This window comes from Leuresthes tenuis, unplaced genomic scaffold (assembly GCF_036924035.1).
Source record: "Leuresthes tenuis unplaced genomic scaffold, fLeuTen1.0.hap1 SCAF_4, whole genome shotgun sequence".
NCBI lineage: Eukaryota > Metazoa > Chordata > Actinopteri > Atheriniformes > Atherinopsidae > Leuresthes > Leuresthes tenuis.
The window spans coordinates 20,703,699-20,728,675 of NW_027325358.1; the positions used below are offsets into that span (position 1 = coordinate 20,703,699).

The window sequence follows — 24,977 nt, forward strand, 5'->3', positions numbered from 1 at the left end:
CGTCAATCGCATTCTTAAACCATTCCCTCTGCCATGTTATCAATTGTTATGGATGATCATGAACGGATTGTTTCAGATCAGTTTATATATACATGGAAATGAAAACATATCTTTTTTTAAAAAATCTTTCTCTGGTGCAGCAATGTTGGGTTCGGTGGCTTTCGCTGGAGTAACTGTTACGCAAATCACTAAATCATTTCTGTTTGCGTCTCCATCCAAACAGAGCTTTGAAACCAGGGTCACAGTCTACTATGTTCAAAGTCTTGTCTCAGTTAGGCTACATAAAATCACACCGATCCAGATATAGCCTACATGATACACTGACATTTACCATCACGGGGAAATTTAATTATATCCGCATTTGCCACTTTTGTTTCCTTTTAAATCTACCTTCCTTTTCATTTCTTCTTTTGATTCTATAATTACAGTTTCAACTTAACAGATGGTGCCGTTTACTTGCGCAAAGCTGGGCTGTAATTTTGGATGCTTTGGATGGGGGTTCCCGCACAGAAGGTGGAGCTTTCCTTCAAGGTCGGATTTTCGTCTTTGCAGTCTTGTCTGACAAAAAAACAAGCGTTCCTGATCTCGCGAGTTGCAAAAACACACAAGTTTAGACAAAACCCCTGCTCCACCCTCAGCTGAGGTAACGCCTTCCGAAAAACCTTATAAAGCTCTTATGAAACACTCTTACCGTGACTCTTCAGAGGATCGGAGCTGAGCAGGTTGCAAAGACAGAAGACTTGAGTTTGAATTGTTGCTGTTTTGATGGCGACCATGCGTCTATACGGGTGAGTACACAAAGCGTCTTCATGTTTTTGCAGTGGCACACCATTAACTTTACACGCTGCATCATAATGTTTACCTTTATGGTAAGAAAAACCTGCTTGTAGTTGTGAAGTCTCATTTCTTAGTGTGTAATTTGTACAAGTTTGTCGTGTGTGTTTAGAGTCTGCAAAACGTGCAAAACTGAGGTAAAAACTAACTGCTCCCAGTCACTAAAACGATGAAGGTAGTCATTGTGCAACTGTAAACTGTCAAAAAAAAAAATGTTTGTTTTACTAAATTGCACAAAAGTACAGTTAACTGCATTTTGGTCTGTTATACCAAACTTGTAATTAGAAATGAAAATATCTAATATCCTGATGTGCTTTCTTAAATCAGCTCCGCCTCCATCAGTGACATAAACTTATTACTGCAGGACTCCTGCCTGTGAACAAACAGCTTATTTTGCATATTTAAAAAGTCTAAATGCTACCAAAATGTATGTTGATTTAATCTAAGGCCCATGCAACACATTTGATATGCATTGTCCTGTTATTCCAATATGTTTCAGGTCAGTGAGTGGACTGGAAACCGCTCTGTTGGTCTTGCTGGCAGGGTTTCAACAATGTGTCTTGGTGCACACTGATACTCTGCTTCCACCAGAGGTCTCGCAGCACAATGGCACTCTGTATGGAGTCTGCAAAGTGAGACCGAGCTCTTCACTCCCTGATGGTCTGCCCAAAATCTACGGTCAGGTGCTTTTAAAGCAGGATCACCCTCAGGGAAAACTCCAAGTCCTTCTCGGTTTCAGTGGCTTCCCCACAGAGGACTCTTCAGAATCCAGAGCCGTGCACATCCATCAGTACGGAGACCTGAGCCGCGGATGTGACTCAACTGGTGGCCACTACAATCCATACGGTGTAAATCACCCTAACCACCCAGGAGACTTTGGTAACTTTGTGCCTCAACAAGGAAAAATCAGTGCACTGATAGAAGCTGATGCAACACTGTTCGGAGGCCTGTCTGTGTTTGGAAGAACAGTGGTGATTCATGAAAGGATAGATGACTTAGGGCGCGGTGGAGATGCAGGGAGCCTGTTGCATGGGAACGCAGGTCGAAGGCTCGCGTGCTGTGTTATTGGGATTGCCTCCTCCAGTCGCTGGGACATACAGTATAAGCGGTACGGGAGGCAATTGCGGAGAAATTAGTCCCAAAGTAGTGAAATGTTCCTTTGTCTAGCACACAGATCTTGCCTTTGTGTTTATTCATTATTTTTTCCACTGGATTCTTATATAAAACCAAAAAAATTATAAAAATCAATGAAATCACAGTGGATTATCAATGTAGTTGAAGTAATATTCCCTATAAGATTGTTTGTCAGTCCATGAAACTGAAATCCTGAAAAAATTGTGTTGTTTGTGGACTTTGATGAATAAAGGATGAATCTGAACCACCCGGTGATCTTGATTGTTTGGTCTCTACTCCTGAATCACACAGAGGTGAACACTTGTTATAGGTTTCCTGACAACTATGTATGGCATTGCCATTTTGGTATCTCATTATCACCTGGATTAATGTAACTACTTTCCTTCTATTATTAAAAGAAATAAGATGCTTTCAATAATATCTTGCAAGAGAGAACAACACAGTACGAAGTACAGAGCTGCTCTTACCACTGAGGCAAAAACAATTCAGTTATAATGCACATTGTCGCACCATCGCTCCTTGGGTATAGTTGAGCGTTCTTATCTACTTTCCTCCCTAAGTACAGTCAAGGTTACACACACAGCTGCAAGTACCAGCTTCCCTTCCATCCTCCTTCAAGTACAGCTTTATCATACAACGAACACACCATGTTCTTTGGAGGGATGATAAAAAACAAGACACGTTGGTATCTTGTAGCTGGTCATCTGCAGGTTATACACAGTAACACTCAATACAATGCATATAAGAATGGATTTTCCATTATACTGACCACTTTCATTTTCTGATCAATAGTCTTAAAATGCCACTCCCATCGCCATGTACGCTCTCTTAGCAAAAGTTAGCACGCAAACAAGCTAACCTCATGCAAGCTCGCAAAGTCAAGTCTCTACAAGTTTTTCTTCTTTGAGTTAATGAATAAAATAAAAAGATATTCTGCAGTACACACTGTGTTAAGCTTTACATTAAGGGCAGCACATAAAATATCAACTGACCTACAGTACTATGCAAAAGGCTTGAACCGACTCTCGTTTCTTTATATTTTGCATCCAAGGAGCCAGACTTTCATGCAATCTTTTAAATTAGTCTCCAGTCTTTTTGAAAGCCTTTCACAGTTTTTCTTTGAACATTGGCTGCTTTTCACCACATTCCAGTCCAGACCTTGTACCCAGCCATTTTCAAAGGATTTTCAGTGTTTTTTTTGGGTGTGTTAAACCACTAAAACTGGACCAATGAGTCATTCAAGCTCCAAGTTCAAGAGATGAACCGTTGCCGTCTTTACATAACAGACAACATGACAAAACAACTTTTTATTGTACAGTTACAGCTGTCACAAAAAAAAGATTATCAGTTCCTATTCATCAGTTACATGTGTCACAGGTTTCTTTACTCTTTGTTGGCACAGGCAGGTCTTTTGATAAAGTTAAAAGGATGGGGTGATGAAGGGGCTCAGTCTTTAAAAATATTCTTTACCAGGCATCCAAAAGTGGGACAGTCTTTTAAAAGAGTCTTTACCAGACGCCCAAACAGTGTTTGATTCACCTTGTCTGCAGGTAAGGGGGAGGAAACAAGGTGGAGTTCAGTCAGCACTTCCTTTACTACTGCCGAGAGCCTCCTTTACTGCGGCCGTTCCTTCTCTGAGGAGCCTGCTTCTCACCGATCTCCTCCCCTGAAGACACATTTCCATTTGCGTTTGCACATCTTTCAATAAATTACTGCATACGTTTCCTATTTTTCCCTGGCAATAAACAGTATAAAGACACGAGGGCTTGTTTAGTACTTTCTTATCTTATCTAAAGAGCAGTTTTCACAAGCACCTTTGAAAAAAAAAATCCGCATATTGAGTTTATTTCTTCTTAACACAAGTCAGGATAAAGACATCAGTGTTGTTGGTGCGCATTTGGCAATCATCTGTTTCTGCTTAATTCTTGTGAATTTTACTTTTGAAGAAAGGCCTCAATAAATTCAGACAGAGCACAGATCAAAACGCAGTTATTTTTTAATTAAATAGTATTTGAGCATGCAGTGTTCTACATAGAGTTTAAAAACATTTTCTACGTGGATGTTGTTTTTTTAAGACAGTAGCTTTAAGAAATAAGTTATTCATCAGTGTCACAATAAAGCAAATAAAAAAAGGAGGTGTTTGCATTATGTTAAAAAGAAAAAAGCTTCTTTGCTTAAACAGCGTTCAGTAAGCTTCTTTAATGTCACTGGAACGATGCCTTCAGGAGGTAGGAAGATGAAGGAGGAAGTCTTTGACAGATATTTGGCTTTAATCTAACATCATCTCTTTTGATGGTCAGTTGACAGCGGTATTTACACTTGGTCCCCAAATTAAAAAGAAAAAAAGAAAAAAATTTGAATTTCTTTATGAAACGAACCCTGAACCAAAGTATCAGCTCAGAAATACAGCAGCAGTAGAATTGTGATGCAAATATCCCTCTTCTTCAGTGTTGAGTGCGGATGAAACTTCTCCAAAGTTGATGACTGAAGATTGAAAATGTAAGAGACAAAGCAGAGAAGTCTTTGTTCAAATACCTTTGGTTGTCATGTGACCAGGATGTTCTGTGCCAAGTGAGCAGAGATCTCACAACAGTAATCATCGGTTTTCAGGATTCCTACACACTCTCCATCTAAAATTTCCACACTTTTCCAGACTCATATTTTCAGATTTCTCCATCAATTTCTTTAGCCATTTTTGACAAGTATCTACATATTCATTAAACTGATTTGAAATCATAGGGTAAACACGCGTGTCATATTCTGCCTGTGAGAAATGGTCCACATTACTGAAGCTCTACTGCAGAGCATTTCACTGAAGCTGCATGTCATGAAAGGCTCAAACAATAAAGACTGTGAGGCTCCCAAAGTATTTCAGCCGTTTTGTTTTTTGGTTTATAATGAACGGTTGAGAGAGGAGCAGTCGGAGTGACACACCAGCCTGCAGCCGAGCGCTCAAGTCAGAGCTTTGTGGATATCTTTTGTACATGTATGTATGAAGTCAGCAGGAGTTCAGCATAATGTGTCCTGTGACGAACAGATGGCTATGGACGCAAAGTTCCTGAGTGCCGTTTGTGCAATCAAAGCATTGCCCTTCAATGTCATTAGATAACACAATATCCTCACTGTACGGGACAGCTGGTACATCACAGTCATATCTTTTGAATATCGGTCAACTAACAGGTGCTACCTTTTCTCCTCTTACGTCTCCTCAACATAATGAACATACAATATTGTACTGTTGTTATTCCCCCCCACCCTCAAGTCTCATTTATAAATAAAAAACAAAAATAAGTGAAAAAAGTCCCATACTTAAATTTTTCATAGTGTATGTTAAGTCTTGTTCCTCCACAGTATCCATCATTTTCATATGAAAGCAGACCAATCAAAATTAACCAAAAGAAGCAGCAGTAAAACTGCATTCTTACTAGTGGGCAGCAGGGGGCGAAATAAGGTTAACTGTGAACTGCAGTTGGGCAAAAAGTCTATCAGAAAGACTGCTGACAGTTCATTTTCTACTTGCAGATCCTAAATCAGTAACTTCAAACCAAGATGGGTGATGGGTTAAACTCAAAGACCCCCTTGTTTAATCTGTTCCTTTAGAGATATCCCAACTTTAATCTCCTAGGTGTTTTCATCCTTACGCAGAACTGTAAAATGCTAAAAACAAACATAACTTCCCATTCTTTCTGAGACCGTGTAGGAACCCCGAGTCTTAGATTAGAGCCTTAAAGCAGTTGGGGACTGAATATCTCCTGCTTGTATAACGCCTGCGTTTTACTGTATGTTCCAAATAAAGCTGCTCCCATTCACATAGTTGTCTGTTTATTTTGTTAGATGGTTAAATGTGTCCGAAACTGTGACTGATAACCAGCACATTAAGACTTTGCATCAACTAACAGTCACTCACAGCATTTTCACGAGGTCTTGGTTTTATAACCGCAGCATCAACTTGACAAAACCAACATTCAAGTAACTTATGCTCACATGTATGATGATCTCCCACAGAGAGAGTTAAAGCAACAGAATGTCTTTCTGACAGTTCACAGAGTTGTAGTGTTGCATCTACTTTAGTCGATAATTTGATTCCCCTCCTGTGCATGTATACTAGGACAAAGACCCCGTTAAATGGCCGAGTCGAGCTGTAGCTGTAGCTGGACTCTTACTGTGCATGTAACCATGCCGACTGTGAGACAGGCAGCTGGCTTCTGGAGGACTTTGTGTCACCTGACTATTACGTACATCCGCCTGCTGGTTTGATTAGACGCCCTGCTGCTGCTGCTCATCAGGGACGATGTTGATATTTCCCTCTGCTATAATACACTGTGTCTCAACAGTTTCCAGCCCTTCAGTGCACTCTTCTGGTTGACAGGGATGTGAAGATGGATGGGGTCTACTCAGATATGCCGGCTCGAGAATGGAGACACTCAGACCCTCGTGTTCTGTTGTTAAAGCGGTACAGTCCACTGTGACCTGTGCTCGTCCACTTTCATAGCAGTCTTCACTATTTGGTAGTTCTCTTTGAGAGCTGGCGGGCTCCTCCTCTTCTGACCTCTGTGAAGCACACAGAAGCTGGCATGCTGCCGTTCTGGATGGTGATGGTGCGTCTTCTTGAAAATCTGACACAGGTGTTGGTTCACTGGCCTGGTTTAGAACTTCTGGAGTGCTCTTCTGCACGGGAAGTATATTTTCAGAACCCATGACACCTTCAAGATAAGGTAGGAGATTAATATTCAAGAGATGTAGTTTCATCATAGAAGGCTGAAGACAGATTGAGGCATAATTCCACTGGATATTTACCTTCTTGTGTCGGCGAATCAGGAGATTCAGCTTGCTGGGTGTTCAGGATGATGGCGTCTTTTCCTCCTATTCCAACAAAACGGAACCAAAAGTAAGCTTTTCCAGTTTTTGACAGTACATACTGATTGAAATGATAAGAATAGACAGAGATGAGTAAATGGTGTCAGACATTAGAAGCAATAGATGATAAAAATCAGAGTTTAATTATAAAGACAGCAATTTATCAGAGGAACATACTTCCATATATTCCCAGAGACACATTATAAGTCAGGCCTTCAGGTAGCAAGAAGAAAAAGAGCAGGAGAAGGAATTATTGTGAAGAATGCATAGAACACAGGTTAGAATAACGTGTCTCAATGCTGTATACTGAGACACTTATATCCACCTGGAAGGCTCCATAATCCAGAAATCTCAAGTGTTTTTAGTTTCTTCTCTAGCTCTGCTACTCGATTTCCAAGAATCCTGATGGGAGAAAAAAAAAAACTACATTTACAGGTTCTGCCCTAAAATATCTGCGAAAATCAGACTCAACAATCTATAAAGAGTGTGACGTAGAGGCTGCGGTACTTGTTGATCTGACGCTGGTGCTGGATCACCATGTTCTTCTCGTGGATCGTTTCCAGCAGAGCTGTGGCCAGAGACTTGAGGTCTGAGATGGACTGAGGAGTCACCGGCAAACTGCAGCCGTTTACCTCCGAGAGTAACAGTTCCTTCACTGCAAGCACAGCGTTTGTCACATTTAACAGAGGACGGCGTTTTCCCATGAGACATCGACAACAACTATCTCATGTTTTCTTTCAGAAATTTGCTTTAGAGCATTTCAATTAAAAAAAAAAAAAAAAAGGAAACGTTTCTGGATAAAGTCTGACCTTGTTTAGCAGAAAGCACCCCAGTTAGAGCACTGCTGTTGGGTTTGCCGCTGATTTTAGAGTTCTTCCTGCTCTCCAGAGCACTCTGGGAAATCAATGGAGCAGAATAAGGTTTTTTAACTTTAAAAACACGTTTAATGTTTTATGTGATTGAGAGGGCATTGGAGAGTAACCATTTTAAAACATCAATGCCAAAGGAAAAGCTGAGAGAACTATTCAAATATATAAATAAATCAAATGTAGCTACCTTGTACTTCACCAGGTTTGTTCTGAGCAGGTTGACCTCTTCTTGAAGTTGACTAAGCCGCTCATGTAAATACCTGTGGGATATTTTATGGTTATCCAAAAGCCTCAATCAGGAAATCATTAAGCTTAGAATTACTTCTAAAAACACATTTGAACATTAAGGACAACTTCATGTTGTGATCCATGAAAACTCAAATATAATGTCGAAGAATACGTGGTGCAAATGCTAAAGTGTTCCTTCTGAACTAACAAAGCAGTAGCAGTAGTGCAACAAAAAGTTATTTAAACTGTAGAAACCCATATATGTATATTTAAAAAATGAAAATAAAAAATAACAAACCTGTTCTCCATACAGAGCGCATCGATATCTAGAATTCGAATCTCATCGTTCCCCACGATGTGGTTCATTTCCACGTTGAGCCGATGAGCCTTCTGCTGAAACACGTCCCGCTCTGCTCTGACGTCCTGAAGCTCGTCTGAGAGGGACTTCACGCTGTGCTCCAGCACCTCATTCTGCGGCACACCAAATCATTACCTCACCTGCAACTTAATCCAATAATACCGTGCATTTTCTGGTTGTGTATCATCTTCTACGTGTTCATACTTTTGACTATCTAAAGACACCTTTTAAAGTGACCCTTACAGTCTTGGTTCATTCTAATGTAGTCATAGTAAATTGTTTGTGATAAATGTGAAAGTTCCACCTTATAGAGAACCTCCTCCAGCTGTATCACATCCTTAAGAGAAATAGTCACTATGCTTCCATGCACAGTTAAGGCAGCGTACCAGTTGGGCTCAACTAGCTGTTCTTGTCCCAGTATACAATGAAACAATTTATTGGATGAAGTATGTCTGACTCCACTCCAATAGGGGGTGGTAAGCCCCTTTTAGCCTGATAATATTGTATTATTGACACAGTACATGCCATCCCTTGTAGTTATTCTCTTATTACCAGCTTCTTTGTCTTCTATGTCTATCAGTCTCTTCTGTTACCTCCAAGTTTAAGAAAGGAATTGTGGAGTATGCAGAGAGCACCTGGGCCTGATTGGGTCCAACTGAACGCATGCATGCAAGAGTAACTTAACTGCACTTTGAATTGTGCTCTACAAATAAAACTTGACTTGCCTTAACTATCATCTGCATTATTTGGGTCTGCCCTTTAGTCCAACTTTGAAATATTTGATTTTGTGGGATTTCAATGTAGAGTCTGAAAGATCTGAAAGAAGCCGGCACTCCTCACCTGTTCTCTGGCTCTTTCCAGCTGTTTGACCAGATCTTCTCTCTCGTGTGCAGGGAAGTGTCGAGCACCAACCTCCTCGTCCCCCAGCCTCTGTTTGGTGATGGTCATTCGTAGGAGCTTCGAGGACAAACAGTCAGAAAAGATTTTAAGTATGTGCTGTATCTTTCTCCGATTACCTCACAGTAATTTCGCCATCGGCGGCGGTTTGATGACGGTGACCACTTCGACGACATACCTTGTTATCACCCTGAGCTTCCACCAGTCGCTGTTTCAGCTCTTTCACCTCCTCAGCAAGTTGAGTGCTCCTTTCTCTGGAGTCTCTGAGCAGCTGGGCTAAATTAACCTGAGTAAGAAATTAACATAAAACACAGAAAATGTCACGGTTTTTTTTGTTTTGTTTTTGGTTTTTTTAAACCGAGCATGCAAAAATTCACGTTTTACGTCTAAAATCATAAACGGGGCAACAACGATGAGGAGAATCTAAGCTCTGATAAAGAAAAGCTGTGTGAGGCACTCCACCCAGACACAGCATGACTCATCAGGGTTCAACACTGTCTACAACACCGTCTCATCCCGTCAGTATATTGTAGTATATGAGCTTTAAAGACCAACTATGTCAGCAAACAGACAAGCTGTGTGTGCACATTATTTTCCGTAGTGTCTTTTTTTTTTTTGTCTGTTGGCATCCATCTCCAGAAACACTGTCCACACTACGCAGCACAATGTAGGCAGAAAAAAAACACCTTACTTGATTCCTCTTCTCGGGCGGCAGAGAGGGATCTCCATCCTGTTAGTTAGAAAGAAAACACACATCAGCCCTCCTTCAAAAGCATAATAGCAGATCATTAACAAATTTCATTCTCTATTTTGCTCCCGATCGATCCATGTCTTAAACCGTACATCTTCAGCTTACAATGAGTTCTCTGTGCTTCTTCTTGAGCGCCTGGTGTTGTTCCCGGAGCTGGTTGGCCATCAGTTTGTACTGATCCCTCTCCTGCTGGCAGGTGTCCAGCTCTTTGGACAGAATCAGAAGAGCTTCTTTCTTACTCTCCAACTTCCGCTTGCAGATTAGGAACTGCGCACAAGAGCAAATTTTAAATAAAGTCACTGCTATCATTCTTCCCGTGTATGCGTGTGTTCTGTCCGGGTACTCCGGCTTCCTCCCACCCCCCAAAAACATGCATATTAGGTTAATTGGTGACACTAAATTGTCCTTAGGAGTGAGTGTGAGTGTATGTGGTTGTTTGTCTCTGTGTGGCCCTGTGATGGACTGGCGACCTGTCCAGGATGTACCCCGCCTCTCACCCAATGACAGCTGAGATAGGCTCTAGCCCACCCCCGCGACCCTACATTGGATTAGGTAGGTATAGAAAATGGATGGATGGATGGTTACTGCTATCACTGTGTCTAGAACATGATTAAAGATGGTAATTAAGAAGTGAGGCATAAGTGAGAGGAACCTCTACAGCCACAGAGGACCTTTGTCTGGAGTTGATATTTGCCACATGTTAGGGCATGTTGGCTCCAATTAATACATATTTTATTAGAAATTCACTTGGCATTTACATCTCATAAATGTGAGAAAAAAAAACTAAACATACTATCCTGAATCCAGAGACTCAATATATTCCTCGCTTTTGAAAAGGTGACATTATAACTGATCAGTAACGCGAAACATTTCATGGACCGATCATATCTTTGGTGGTGCACTCTACGTGTGACGTTTCAACTTTCAAATGAACTCGAACTGTCAGAAAAATATGTTGTGGAGTGAAACAAGCTATTTCCATGAGTCGAATTGAATTGTGAACCATCATGGACGTATCCAAGTAAATCACAAGTAGCTCAAAACTATCAAGCAAAATACGTCATGCAGCCTAAAGGTCAGGATTGTGACGCACTATTTCTTATAACACTCAAAGTCGTTAAACTGGAGTCTGGTGCGTGTTGTTAACTTTTTTAGTGACATTACGAGGGACAGAGCCTTGCAGATACAAGGAAACAACACGTATCTACTTCCTTGTGCAAGTGCAGGTTAAAGGAAACATCAGAATATGAGATTCTAATTCAATCGGGACTCATTTCATCTGTCTGTTGGTCCGGACAAGAGACGCCGGCCACAACTTACAGAGTGTTTAACAGTATTTAGTTGGGCATTACACGCGTCACACAGTGTGCGTGCATTAGTGGAGATTTTCACGCTCTTTTGCCCAGTCCGCTCTCACCTCATTGAGCATCCCCTGCCAGTCACTCTCGCTCCTCCGGGACGGATCCATCTATCTTCGCGCAGCCGATAAAAGGTCAACGAAAACGCTCGGTGAGCTTCCCTTTACCTTCACAGCGCTGGTTCGGCTCAAATCAGAGACATTATGCATCACCAAACGGATTAGCTGGTTGAGGGACGCAATCAGCATCACTTCCGCCCATGCGGACGTCAGAAAAACGTCACGACGCATTCGGAGACGCTCGAAAATAAAAATCAATACCGTCTACGCTGTCTGACAGCTGTCGTGTTGTTATAGAAACCCACACTAAGTGAGGAAGGCAAAGTTAAATGGAGGTGTAAACGAGCTTTAAATGATTGTACGATTTGATATGTATTATAGAGTTTTTAGTGCAAACGATAAAGATGATTAAAATTACACTTACTACAGATTTGGTGAACTGTTCAGGGTGTACCGCGATTAAATAGCGGGTATAGAAAATGGATGTATGGATGGATTTATCTTTTATCTAAACAGATTCAATCTAATTGTGGCTTGCACAAAAACTCATGAAACTACACTGTCATTTCAAGGTTTTCTCAACTTTTGTGAATCTAATACTCCAAACGAAATTGAGAAGGACATTTTCCATAATACTTGTAATAGATAAATAATTGAACAGCAACTTAAATCAGCTGAAAATGTATATAACAGTTTCAGTTGGCAGCAATTTGACTCATCTCCTTGAGTCTGAACATATCCACTATAGAGAAAAAGTCAGCAGCGTTTTTTGTGGCCGATGTTTACTGTATGGTCTTTCATGTATGGTCACCTTTATTCTGTGATGTAACATGTCTATCTTGATGGGAATGGTCTCTTCCATAGAGCACAAGGGGTCACCAAAGCTCAGATATGAATTCAAATTATGTGAATTATATGCTGGGGCCTTCACAGTCACCACATTTTAACCCAGTCTGACTTTACCACTCTCTACCTGTAGCACACATCACCCTTCAACAATATCATTATAAGCACCAAAGGAGGGAGTGTCTTTCGAATTGATGGTGGTTAGGTCCACATTGTTGACGTCATTTGGTTTCCTTTAATTTGCTACTCTTTGTTTATATGCAGTATATATTTCATCGTTGGATAGTCGAGTATTCGAATCAATTGACAGTAATAATGTCTGCGAGTGAGATGATTTCCAGGAATTTGTCGAAGGCACAAACAGATTATCAGAAAGTAATCGCTGCTTGTTTCTTTTTGATGCTCATAATTTATGATAAATAATGGATTGGCAGGGAGAAACAGCATCTGCCTCATTGTTAATATCAACACTTAATGACAGTAATAACAAATCATGTCATTATTTTAATTTGCCGGGCGTTCTTATCCAGTGAGAAAAGTGAAGAAGCAGTGTGGGTTTTCCTCTTTGACTTGAACTATCTGAAGCTCAACATGTGGACTGGGGAGACTTGATCAAAACAGCAACCTTCCAGCTGAAAGGCAATCCCAATGATAAGTGCACCACACAAGCTGTCTGTCAGCTTTCATTTTCCTACAGTGTCTGATTAGATTACAGAATTAAAAACAATACATGAAAATTGATTTGGTTAAATTGTCTTTAATGCATTTCCACAAACCCGTTCTTACATTGGACTTAAGGTTGAAGACATGTAAAAGGTCACTTTTCATAATTGCATTAGGGGTAGAATGAAAAACATTTATACACATTATCGTTAGGTAAGACATCAAAACAGCTGAAAAGGCAAAAAAATGTTCCCGTTAAATCAGAGAAGATCATAAAAAACACAACGTTCATGCTAATTAGTATTTTATTACTTTCATCTGATTGACAGTCTACAAATACCATGTGGTAACTTGCACGTCATACCACAGTGTGTGTGTGTGTGTGTGTGTAAATAAAGCTGTACAAGATCTTCAAACTAAAGGGTTCACATTTGTAACGCAGTTCAAACATCCACTATTATACATTTTGCATAGGAATCAGAAATAGATTACTGATTTTATGTATGTGTGTGTATATAGATATATACATACACACATATCTATATTAATATTTCTATAATTTAACTATTATTCAGGCACTCAGTAGCATAGTCATATATTTGCTTATTATGAATGTTACACACTTAAGCTCCTAAGATCTACCTACTACACACTGCTGTATTTTGACAAAGAAGAAAACTCTTCTTCTGCACTTTGTTATCGTTAGTCAAACTGTAGCTATTACTTAGTTGAGATAGCTTCAACATGAAACAGTTTATCTTCACTCTTGTCCGTTGAGTTAAGGGCATTTTTGCATAATTTGTCATCAGTCTGTTAGATGTTAAGATGTCAGTTGTCAGGCTTCAGCTCCCTTCTTTTTTTATTTTTCACACAATTTATTCTGTCATCTTATTGGGTGCGACACTATGAATGCCTACCAAGTACACTTTTAGACAGTTCGTATTGCTTTATCACTGAATGGCCACGGCTTTTTAATGCTGTCTGCATGTGTATCTGTTTGGTGGGATGCAAACAGTTTTTACTTAAAAGTTGGTCAGACAGTATGGCTTGCAAATTTCTTTGTCATTTTAACACTTTGTGTGTTTACTAAAGTATATGTTCTGTTCAGGTTAGTCTGTTTCCAGGGATGCAATTAACAATATTAACAAGGAAATTAGTGTAAAGCTTGCAGCTGAACTTTAAATAACCATACCATGGGTTTTAAAAGTTATATAACCCATAATAGACAGGTTTCTTACCACCTTTATGAGGTTGCCAGGCTATAGCCACAGTCAGAACACACACTCTGGCTCAGCCATTGTTTGCTTGTCAGGATTATGATAAAAGTAACCACCTTTTGCCAATACTTCTGATTTGCTGTAACATTATCTGTATACAATTCATTTTCAAAGATTGGCAAATTACATATTTTCAGGCATCAGCTAAAAATAAAATGTATGTATCCTGTTGCTTAAGTAAGATGATAAAGCATGTGAGACCTCTTTGTAGCATACACACATTATTGATCTGGATGACCGAAACATATTGGGATCCTTTACAAGCTTAGATCTACAAATATATGCTCAAAAACCATTGATTTCCCCTTGAGGCTGGAGGAAAAGATGAAACTCCTCCGGTCAGTGGTCACCACAGTGAATGATCTGGGTGACTGCACATAAACATCCTTGAACTTGTGAAAGGTTTTTGTTTCCCCATCCCAGAGGTAGATCTGTGTGAAAGAGTAATCACTGCCAAGAGCAAGATAATGTCTGTCTGTGAAGGTGAAAGGCTGGAGGATCATCGCTCCTCGAGAGGGAAGCGCCTGGACCTCAGTGAACTGCTTGTTGGACCATTTGAGGACTTTGGAGTCACCTATATAACAAGCCAGGGCCAAGTACAACTCACCGTCCACCCGAAAAGCTTTGACTGACACTACGTCATCAACATATGGGATTTCACCATGAAGAATAAACTTCAGGGTGCTCTTGTTCCAGAGGTAGATGACGGGGGACTGAGAGCGACTGGCCAGAATTAGGTAGGACTTCCCATCGACTTCAACAAACTCAGCATCTGTATCACGAAACCATTCATGGAGATATTGGTAGGAATAGAAACCGGTTTCATTGCGTTCTGGTTGGTCAGTCCACTTGTAGAGAGTAGACAGGCCCGCCTTGGAGCTGTCTACAATCAAAAAGTACCAGTCACCATCCATTTGAAAGACCTCCATATCATTTGGCTTTGAGATGTTGAAGACCTCAATTGTTTGAAATTTAGTGAACTTGTTCTGTTGGTCATCGAACTTGTAAATGTGGGAGCCACCAAAGAGCTGGGTGACTATTATCAAGACGTGGTTTTCAATCAGAACCGACTTGCATCCAACAACAGATTTACCTGGAAGAAAAAGAATGTCAGTGGTCATACACCTCAGAATATGAAATGCTGTTTTTATGATTTTAGATAAAAGGCTGAAACCCAACAATGAGTTAATCTGTCAGGGCTTTGGACTTCCCCAGCCTGTCTGTGCCACTTAGCTCATTTGTTCCATCTGAAAACAAAAATCGTTAAAAGATTTGTTCCTAGCATTAATGAATTTTCTGAAGAGACCACGTCACTCTTAATTGTTTTTTTCCTTTCTGTCAGTGTGTTACGTTGGTTATTCTTTTTTTGCACATTAAAGGGCTGCAAAGTTACAACAGCCAAAATCCACATCAAAGGGATATTTCGTCCTCATTATACTGCAGATAACTGCTCCTGGCCCATCTGGTTTTCAGTCAAGGTCTTTCTTTCTTCACTTATCTCCATCACTATATCACATATTTGTATTATGCTTCCATCCTCACAATTGTGACACACCTTAAACAAAGAATTAACCACTTTTCTGTACTCCACCAGTGAGCTGACTATCAGAAGTCTGGAACTTTCACTTTGTCGTGTCTGAGGGCTATTTGTTTGATGCAAGGATACCCAGCAGGGGCTCGTCTGCCACTAATGGTCATTGAAAGCAATTTGATGTATAAGAGCCTTGAAAGAAACTAGAGCTAAAATGGAGTGTTTCAGCTCGAGGGTGTCACAACAATGTCGAGTGTGAGAAATGTATTGTGGTTTTTGAGCATTGAAGTATGTCTGTATATTCTTGTAGAGTCCCAAAGTAAAATGAACTTGTAAAAAACATAGTGTGTATACAGTACTTTAGAAAAAAAGCTTGGTAATTCACTAATGGCCTTCAAACAGAATATTACAACTGCAGCTCTTGTACACCGAACCTCATAACTTCCAGGGGCTAAAACTGCACATAATCAGTTTGTCATGTGTTTAGCAAAGCTCTGCTGGCTGCCAGGTGAACTGATATTGTTCATTTTCAGTTTACTGATTTACATGACCAAAGTTTGCCCTTGTAGGTCTTATTCCATTTAAGCAGGTGTGTCTTCATCGTCTTGTTAACAATAAATGGTGTAATCCTTAACATGTCACTGGGAAGGAGTGTCTCCGCACCCTGGATGTTATGCTGTTGGCTGTAAGTTCTTGTCCATGGTCGCTGTTTTGGACATCACCCGCTAAGTTCTTGCCAAGCTACAAAGGCCAAACCCCAATCCATATATGGTGATCTATGAAGATTTTGACCAAACCTCTACTGTGTGCGTGCAAAATTTATACTGCTGTAAAATAATGATCTATTCTTACTTAACTGGATTAAAGTCCCACGAGACGTTTGGGCTACTTTCTTAGATCTGGTTTAATCATCTAGCACTGTTTGACTCATGCTCTCGACCCCACCTGTTTCGCTTGTTAGCCACACAGTCTCCCTTCATTCAGCCTGTGTTGGAATAAATCGCTGTGTTGATGACTGGGCTTTTAGTTGCTTTTGAGTTTTTTATTGAAGTTCATGGCACAGAAGAACAATAGGGTGGTAACCTAATCTAAACCTAAACCAACCTAAACATTTGTATGTTACTGGATCAATTCATTGTTGTCTCCTTAACTTTTCATGGATATTTTTTACATTAAAGAAAAAAAAAAGCATATTATCTGACTCTTTGAAAAAATAAAGAAAAGGGAAAGGAAAGAAAATTAAGAGTGAACGTTATCAAACCTGTTATGTTGTCAAATTTTCTGAAATTCATTTCAATGTGATCCCATTCCATGATCATGCAGCTGTTGAAGTTCGGGGCAGCCATTGCCACATAGATGTCCTCTTTAAAGGAGAAGATATCCGCTGACATGGACTGAATGGGAATAGACTGATGACGCACAAAGTCTGTGAGATGCAGACAAAGACAGAACCTGCTGGTTTGCTGATCAAGTGAACAAGAACCTCATTGCTTAAACTGCATTTTCAAATCTGCTAAAACCTTAATCTTTGGAGAGCCAATGCTATCATATTCAGCTGTATGATATTCTATATTCATTACTGCATGTTTTTCATTTTCATAGTAAGAGAGCGCTTTGAATGCTTTGTGATACAATTATTTAACAAACATTACATTTAGATCTTATTGGCCATAGAGGCTTAGTCTTATACAATACATGTGATCTCAGCTTTCTGTCTACTCATCACACAGACTTCCCACTACCCACGTAATGAGGGAGATATATTTAAGTACGGCTTTATTATTTACCTACTTTCTGTTTGTATCTTAAGATGTATTTTTATGACAATACAAGTGTTTAATGTCTGCCAGGGACATATATATCTCCTCCAGGGTGAAACTAATGTTTAGATCTAGTATTTCCACAAGGAAATACAAGCCAAGCATAGCCATATTGTTGGAGTTAGATAATGGGCCCACTGTCTACTAGTATCTCGGCCACCTTTGGTCACCTTATAATTTCTAATACGTAAAAAACACTGTGTCATGATTTTTGCCTTCTAATTTCATGTTTGAAAATCTTGCCTGTAAAAGTATGTAGCTCATACAGCAAAGTAGTTGTAGTTTCTCAGAAGTAGTACACATTGGTTCTAACAAAATGCTGCAGAAGATGCAATCTGCTGCCAGATAACAGGTGGAAAAATATCATTTTCACCATTGAATTTTGTACCAAGAAGCCTGGGAATCTACAGAGGGCTGAGGTCACATGGAAGTTGTAAAATTTGGTGCAGATGTCCACAAAGCCCAGAGGATGAATCCTAATGATTTGATTTTTTTTCTTTTTACCCTGACCATCTTAGCCGTATCTGAGCCTGTACAGACATGCCTTTGTTTTGACTGTGCACTTGTTATATTACCTGTAGAAATGCATTCGCCTGGTGGAATTGGAAGGTCATTGAGCCGCTTGCCCTTCATGTCACTGGGGCCTGCGCAGAAGACATCTGATACTGTGGCATTTGTGTTTTTCAGCCATGTCATCAGCCACTTGTTTTCACAACTGCACTGGAAAGAGTTGCCTCGCAGATCCCTGTGGCATGACAGGGGGACATCGGTAGTGAAGGATTACCACAAGTAAGAAGCTACATACTGCTCAAGACACCACAGAAAGTAAAGGTCCTTTTATATGTAGCATCATTTTCAATAGATAGATAGATAGACAGACAGACAGATAGACATACAGACAGACAGCGCTGAGTCAGCATGGAACACATTATGGAAAAAGCAGATGGAGTCTCTCTCTCTCTCTCTTTCTCTCTCTCTCTCAAACATCAACACACACATGCACGCACACATTTGCAGACACACTGCTGACTTCACAACTGCTTACTCACAGTTCCAGCAATGAATCCAAGTCAAGGAAAAGATCTCTTGGCAGAAACCTCATCTTGTTATTTGCAAGGGAGCTGAACCACAGACACAAGGAGACAAAAGCAAATTTCAATCTATAATCAGCTTTTTTTCCCCTCCAAGCTGCTACATCAGTTTTTTTTCCTTTTAGTGTGTAATATCAGTGGTATAGAGTGACAATATTATGGGTAATACTCTTTTCTGATTGGTAGAAAGAATGACAGCAGACTTACAGATGAGTCAAAGCCCGCAGACCCCGAAAGGCATTTTTGGTGATTGTTTCAATCTTGTTTCCTTCAATGAACCTATGGTTTATCATTGTGCACAGGCAAAGAAAGTACAATGCATAAATAGATGAAGTCAAATCAGATATGTATCTGTGTATTGAATGGACTGAATGGAGATTGAATGGACATTGTTAGATTGAGGCTGGAGGTGCAGCTACCTGTGAATATAGTTATCCTCAACTACAGAACATTGATTAAAAAATAAGCCCCAATACTCACAAATATTCAAGATGAGAGAGACCAGAGAAAGCATCATCTTTGATTGTGGTCAGCGAATTGGCATTGAGAAGCCTGTAAAGGAAAAGTAAACTGAGTGAAGCTAATATCTCCTAATTGTCTGTGCTCTTCTTATACTTTCTTTTATTATTTCTTGTTCTCTTGTTCTCCACCCAAACTCGAAAAAAATCTCCATCATCTAATCCATACGCCTATTGATTTAATGGGCACTTACAGCAGTTGAAGAGAAGGCATAAGTGAAAACATCCCCTCTGTGATTTCCGCAATGGATCCATTTACAATGCTCCTAGTGGGAGAAGCACATAAAGGACATCTTAACACGCTGTAGCAAAGATATCAAAAGCCAACACAATAGGAAGTAAATTCTCGCTTTGCCTGTATTAACAAATATCTTATGATCAAGTGGGATCTTAAAATGTTTTGGTAGAAGAAATCTAAAGGGTTACTTACAACGAGTTGATCTCATTCGGCACCGTCCGGGGGATCTGGGAAGTAGCAACGCAGATGATGGTCTCCTTGGAGCAGGAGCATCCTGAAGGACATTTAAAATTCTTTTTGGATTCAGCTTCTCCACAAATACACAGCAGCGCTAGAGCAGCCGCAAACCACTGCAAGGCAGATGTCATGTTGCCTCTTGGACATTAATAATGGCAAATGAGAGCGTGTTAGGAGCGAGCGGTCGGCTTTCTCTGCTGGGCGACATCAAAATGCAGCACTACAGTGGAAACCCCTGACACAGGCTGATACGGCTGCAGCTGCGTCCCGGAAGGCTGGGGAAGAAAACAACAGTAAAATTAAAAAAAAGAAAAGAAAAAGAAAGTCGGTTCGTTTCCAATCACAATTACTATTTATCGCAGAGAAAACCCCTTAATATTAAATACGCAGAATTTTCAATTACTATATGATTTAAAGTACACAAAACGTCATTTTAAGAGGGATATTCAGTGTACAAAAATACACTAATAATGATAAAAAAAAAAAACTTTAACAACACATATGTACGCTGAAGTGACTGTTTCAGCACCATGGAGAACGTTTATCTTGCGGAGTTGATCACTACATAACACTTTCTACATCCATGCAAAAGTGTGTTTCAGTAGACGAGAAAAGCTCATAAAGAGGAAAAACCACTGATAACTAACACGGTGACTCGGCAGTTCCTAATACAGTAGTGCTTATCAGTTAATACGTCTTTTCTCTTTCTTCCTGACTAATTTCTCAAAATTGATTATTGGTGCCCATTTGGTACCGAGCTTATTTTGAACATGTAAATGATGACTGCTTCGTTCATGCACTAATGTATACTAATGTGACTGATTAAACAACAGAAAGCTTCCATATAAAGTGTATGAAACATTTTAGACGTCCCAAGTGTATTTCAGACTAACCCAAAAATATTTATAGTAATGCTGTGAGAGCCAGTCGTAAAGCTTCAGCTTGAGTGCTGGTTCATGAATTTTACTTAGGATCTTCGTCCTGCAGTTACAGTCAGCCTCTTTTCAGTTTGTGTGTGTGTGTGTGTGTGTGTGAGTGTTCTGCCTGAACAGCGTGACTCCTGCATCCTTTCTCGAAGTTTTCTCCTCGGAACTTCAGATACTGTCTTCACTCTCTCATATCCCTTTAATCTTTACCAGTGATATTTTGGATTATATACATTTCGAGCTTGAGGAGCTTTGCCATTTTTTTGGGTTGATTTTCAATCCAATTTATTCAAATGGGGGTAAACTGCTGCTTCAAAAGGCCCATTCAGCATTAGCAGAGTTACAACATATACAATCTAACAATTTTGTTGCTCTATTTTATTGATACATTTTCTTTCCCTACTCAGACGTCCGAACAAGCCAATTATGACTAAACAAGTTGATGAAAGCATTACAAAAAGAAAGGAATATCTTGCACATGGAAGGACATTCTATTCAGAAATCAGCAAAATTTGATTTGTACCCAAATGTTTGTGTTTGAGTACAAATCACACACACACACACACACACACACACAGAATACAGAGTGCAATTGTAGTGAACGTGTGTGTGCAAGTACATGAGTTCACCACTAGAGGGAAGCTGTTGATAGACTAAAAAGATGGAACACACGCCAAATTTCTAAGACTGTTGCTCCTGATGTCTGTTCCTATTATTATAACTAACGTTTGCTGATACATAATTCTCAGAAATGTACATTTTGTTTGATTTAGCCATGTGTCTGCGGCAAGTTTAACTATTCAAATCTTTTTCAACAAGCTCAATCATAAGTTATCCCACATTACACGTGAGGTGACTATTCTCTAATCAAGAGAAGAGGCTAAATACTCTATGCGGGAATGCAAATTAAAAGCACCACAAACAAATATACCTATGCAAAAACACACGAATGGGACAAACTCCTGACTTTTTTCTTTCTTTCTTTCTTTTACTATCACAGCATTTGTTGTTGAACTCAGAAGCAGCTGTAAAAAGTTCATGATTTGGTATTTATTAACTAAGCAATACATATTTTACATACATCCATGTTCAAAGACATTGAGGGATACTCCTGTCACATCTGGAGTGTGGTTATGCCCAAAGGTAAACAACACTATAGAATACATTTACGAGTAAGATGCTTTTTATACAAAGCAAATCTTTGTTCACCTGCTTCACTTCTTCTCTGTTTCTGGTCAGTCTAGCACAGTCTTTGTATGAGATCAACTTCCCTGATCTTCTAGATTCGTAAAAGACAGTGTTCTCACAACAATGGGGTTATTAGATGTCCCTGCAGGCCTTAACGAGGTGCTGACCTTTGCTGGGGGACCAGTAGCCTCTGAGCATGAGTGAAACCAAATAACCAGAAGGGAACAACCGTACGGGTCTGCCATTGCTGGCATAATTCATGACAGCTCTGCCTCTAGCATTGCTGTTTTTAGGTTAGAGAATCCCTAAACACTCAGGGCACGTGGAAGCTGAAACCAGTTGACGCACAGCAAACATCTTTCACCTCATTTCTTTCTAGACACCCATCAATATGCAACTTAGCTTCTGGATACTTTAGTTTAATGAAGTATGTTTCTACATGTCTTTCTTGTAAAATGCAAACATCTGCATGTTTGTTCTCCAAAAAGATCCAGAAAGGTCTGTCACTTGTGACCCATGATACGTTTTATTGCATTTTCCTCATGGCTCAGATGTCTGTACAACTTTATGAAGACAATAAAATAAATTTCTTACCATCTGCTATCTCACAAATAAATCACAGTGACGCAGTGGTTAGGAATGACAAATCCAAAAAATATTTACAGCTAAAATGGCTTAAACAATGTAAACCAAGGGAAATGAGAATTATTTGAGTGGGGTGCCAGCCTTTTTGGTCCTCGTTCATGGTTGTGTGATGCACAGAGTCACTTATAATAAGTATCATATTACAAAAAGAAGAAGTGTTTGTACAGAAATGTATACATATCCCCACTATTTATTTGGCATCTGTTTTGTACATACAAATCAAACAGTCCTTATCCGGTAAGCAGTGTCCAAACACAAAACTTAAAGCTTAAACTGAACAGGACATAAGATGCATGAATAGAAAGATGATTGTCATGCAATATCACTAATAATCAGACTGAGGATGAGTGGCAGAGTAAAAGTCCTATTGGATAAATCAGCATGCTATTGTTTGCCATTAATAACTTCATACATTCAGATACAGGGGCAATAGGCTTTATTGTGTCTTTCATTTTTTTTACTATGATTCAATTGATCATATCAAGAACGTATTTGGGTTACCAGGTTATAAAAACTGTTTTAGGTGTTTATTATTCCATTCAGTTTTTTTTTTTAATAAGACATTTGTGAATATGTGTGGTACAGTACTAAATAGAACTATGATGAGTTGTTAATAGGTGCAAAATGGTCCAAAGGGTCAATCATAATATGTTATGCACTGATAAGAAAATCTATTACATTAATAAAGCTGTTTATGTGTTATGAGGATCTTCATCATAGGTGCATCATTTGAAAGTGAGCCCTGTATTCTTTGGTTTTCCTGCTGACACCATGACACAACAAACTCAACATGTGACAACTTCAACTTCAGAGACGCAGATGTTTTCTGAAAGCTGTAATAAACAGTAAACAACAAAGTTATGATGTTTCTACACTAGTCAACCTACTGAACACTTGGACATCATGAGTTCAGGGAAAGAGAATTAACCATTTAAAGTTAGCAGTTATCCTCTCTAAGTGAACTGTCAGTATCGGTGGTAACATGCTAATCCCTAACATCCAGAGAACCAGCTCACACGCAACACTTTCAAGTCCAAAGTTGACCTTCTACCTTTTGAACCATGAAACCCTTGAAGGATGGGGTATGTGTGTGTGTGTGTGTGTGTGTATGTGCGTGTGTGTGAGGGAGTAATCTGGAGAAGTGCAGTGTCTGGCTGCTAGTGACTGCATTACAGCAGGTGTTACAGCTCTCAGACTTCTCCGGTTCCCACTCAGGAGCTGCAGAGGGCTCAGTAGCCAGGGTCAGAAAGTCAGCAGTGCTGCTGAATGCTGCAGAAAACATAAACATGTCATAGTAGTATGCTCCGTATAATGGACCAGTTTGTGTTCAGTTCTCTCAAAGTATTTGAAAGAAATTCTCATGTTTCTGTTTATTTTCATTGCAGTAAAATGGTCACACTTTTCTCCCTTTCCCTAAAGTTACTTTAAGAGACACTAAAAAAAATATTCAAACCATCTGACAGTATCAGATATGGTCTACATCAGCTTTTTTAAACTCCAACCTTTGCAGGACTTTTTTAGCATGTCTTCCTGACATTGACTCATTATTTTGTGGCTGTTAGAACAATAGGGTGCATTACTGTTATCAACTTTAAATTAATAATTTATTATATGATTTTAAAGGCACCTTTAGAGCACATCCATCTGTGTGGGAATGTGTGACTGAGCTGGACAGGGCACTTTGCAGCAGCACAACCAGGACATCTCAGATAGATATTGGTCACTATCTTGAATGATGTTCTCCTGTTTACAGATAGATCAATCACAGTCAACAAGCAATATATCTCTGCAAGCCTACTAACCATCAGTAAGATTAAAAAAAAAAAAAAAAAGACTTAATTAGCAGATTCAGAAGAATTTTAGACACTGTCGGTGTGTTCAGTTATAACTAGTTTTCCTTCTTTATTATATCTGTAATTTAATTCTGAAAGTAATCTGCAAACTTTTAGTTCCTGTCAAGTTTTCACCTGAAGCAGTATGATGTCATTTTTAAGAAACAGAGTGGCTTATCCCATTGCATATTTCAGTTTAAAAGTGTGTGCCATCATGTCAGCTACAGTATTCTTTGTTGACAGGTGCCTGGCTAACCAAAGCTCCTGCTTCTGCTGCTGTGTTGATTGGATTGACCTGAATCTTTTCATATAGAGTAGAGTGAGAAGCCATTAAAAGAAGCAACTCTCGCCTTTTCAGGCACTTCTGAAAAAATATGTCAGCTGTCAGATCAACACCTGCCACCTCTGATGTCACTGTTAAATCAACACTTGTGAACGCATGAAGATTTGCTGTTACTGTTCAATTTGTCCTTCGCTGTCGGCTGGTTATTTTCAGAGACACGTGCATATTGTGTATCATTTCTCATATTTCTGTATCAACATCTCATGTGTGAGGGAGAGCCAGAGTTGAAAAGGTCTTCATATGGTCCATTCGTAACACTGATTAATGGCACTCATGATTTAACACCTGCTGTTTTAATGTAGCCACAGTAAGAAACTGATCTCAACTTGCTTGCGTGAGCCGTGTCCCCATTTCAAATAGCTACCTAAATTTATCAGCTTTGTGATGATCACTTCAACCTGTGTGCATGTTCTGATGGGTTTTCTTGGCTCAGGCTTAAGTTATAAAGTGAAAAATGACTGTATGTGCATTGGTTTT

The 24,977-nt window shown here is 39.6% G+C and overlaps 3 protein-coding genes across 3 annotated transcripts; 1 reads left to right on the forward strand and 2 right to left on the reverse strand.

Moving 5' to 3' along the window:
* Positions 1 to 569: 569 nt before the first annotated feature.
* On the forward strand, positions 570 to 2,212 carry LOC140305982 (extracellular superoxide dismutase [Cu-Zn]-like). The gene is made up of 3 exons (XM_072385046.1): positions 570 to 788; positions 1,334 to 2,015; positions 2,062 to 2,212. The coding sequence occupies exons 1-2, from the start codon at positions 766 to 768 to the stop codon at positions 1,968 to 1,970; spliced, it is 660 nt and encodes a 219-aa protein (XP_072241147.1). The 5' UTR covers positions 570 to 765; the 3' UTR covers positions 1,971 to 2,015; positions 2,062 to 2,212.
* Positions 2,213 to 4,310: 2,098 nt separating this feature from the next.
* Positions 4,311 to 11,529, reverse strand: LOC140305984 (coiled-coil domain-containing protein 149-like). Its single transcript, XM_072385048.1, has 12 exons — positions 11,346 to 11,529; positions 10,034 to 10,195; positions 9,869 to 9,907; positions 9,356 to 9,463; positions 9,121 to 9,237; positions 8,221 to 8,393; positions 7,882 to 7,954; positions 7,635 to 7,719; positions 7,333 to 7,480; positions 7,151 to 7,227; positions 6,766 to 6,831; positions 4,311 to 6,671 (listed from the first exon to the last, which is right to left on the reverse strand). Exons 1-12 carry the CDS (start codon positions 11,394 to 11,396, stop codon positions 6,226 to 6,228), a joined length of 1,545 nt encoding a protein of 514 aa, XP_072241149.1. The 5' UTR covers positions 11,397 to 11,529; the 3' UTR covers positions 4,311 to 6,225.
* A 1,413-nt stretch (positions 11,530 to 12,942) lies between these two features.
* On the reverse strand, positions 12,943 to 19,764 carry LOC140305983 (leucine-rich repeat LGI family member 2-like). The gene is made up of 8 exons (XM_072385047.1): positions 19,522 to 19,764; positions 19,286 to 19,357; positions 19,054 to 19,125; positions 18,781 to 18,852; positions 18,532 to 18,603; positions 18,058 to 18,227; positions 16,924 to 17,088; positions 12,943 to 15,224 (listed from the first exon to the last, which is right to left on the reverse strand). The coding sequence occupies exons 1-8, from the start codon at positions 19,695 to 19,697 to the stop codon at positions 14,389 to 14,391; spliced, it is 1,635 nt and encodes a 544-aa protein (XP_072241148.1). The 5' UTR covers positions 19,698 to 19,764; the 3' UTR covers positions 12,943 to 14,388.
* Between the last annotated feature and the right edge of the window lie 5,213 nt (positions 19,765 to 24,977).

Bases quoted from the DNA above. Each gene is read 5' to 3' on its own strand.
- LOC140305984 (XM_072385048.1), bottom strand. From the start codon at position 11,396: ATGGATCCGTCCCGGAGGAGCGAGAGTGACTGGCAGGGGATGCTCAAT. The intron at 8,394-9,120 runs GTGAGGAGTGCC...GGTGTGCCGCAG, and splicing joins TGGAAAGAGCCAGAGAACAG to AATGAGGTGCTGGAGCACAG. The intron at 6,672-6,765 runs GTAAATATCCAG...CTTATCTTGAAG, and splicing joins TGATTCGCCGACACAAGAAG to GTGTCATGGGTTCTGAAAAT.
- LOC140305982 (XM_072385046.1), top strand. From the start codon at position 766: ATGGCGACCATGCGTCTATACGG. The intron at 789-1,333 runs GTGAGTACACAA...AATATGTTTCAG, and splicing joins GCGACCATGCGTCTATACGG to GTCAGTGAGTGGACTGGAAA.
- LOC140305983 (XM_072385047.1), bottom strand. From the start codon at position 19,697: ATGACATCTGCCTTGCAGTGGTTTGCGGCTGCTCTAGCGCTGCTGTGT. The intron at 18,604-18,780 runs GTAAGTCTGCTG...TCTGTGGTTCAG, and splicing joins CTGCGGGCTTTGACTCATCT to CTCCCTTGCAAATAACAAGA. The intron at 15,225-16,923 runs GTTTGATAACGT...TTTTTCTTCCAG, and splicing joins AAAATTTGACAACATAACAG to GTAAATCTGTTGTTGGATGC.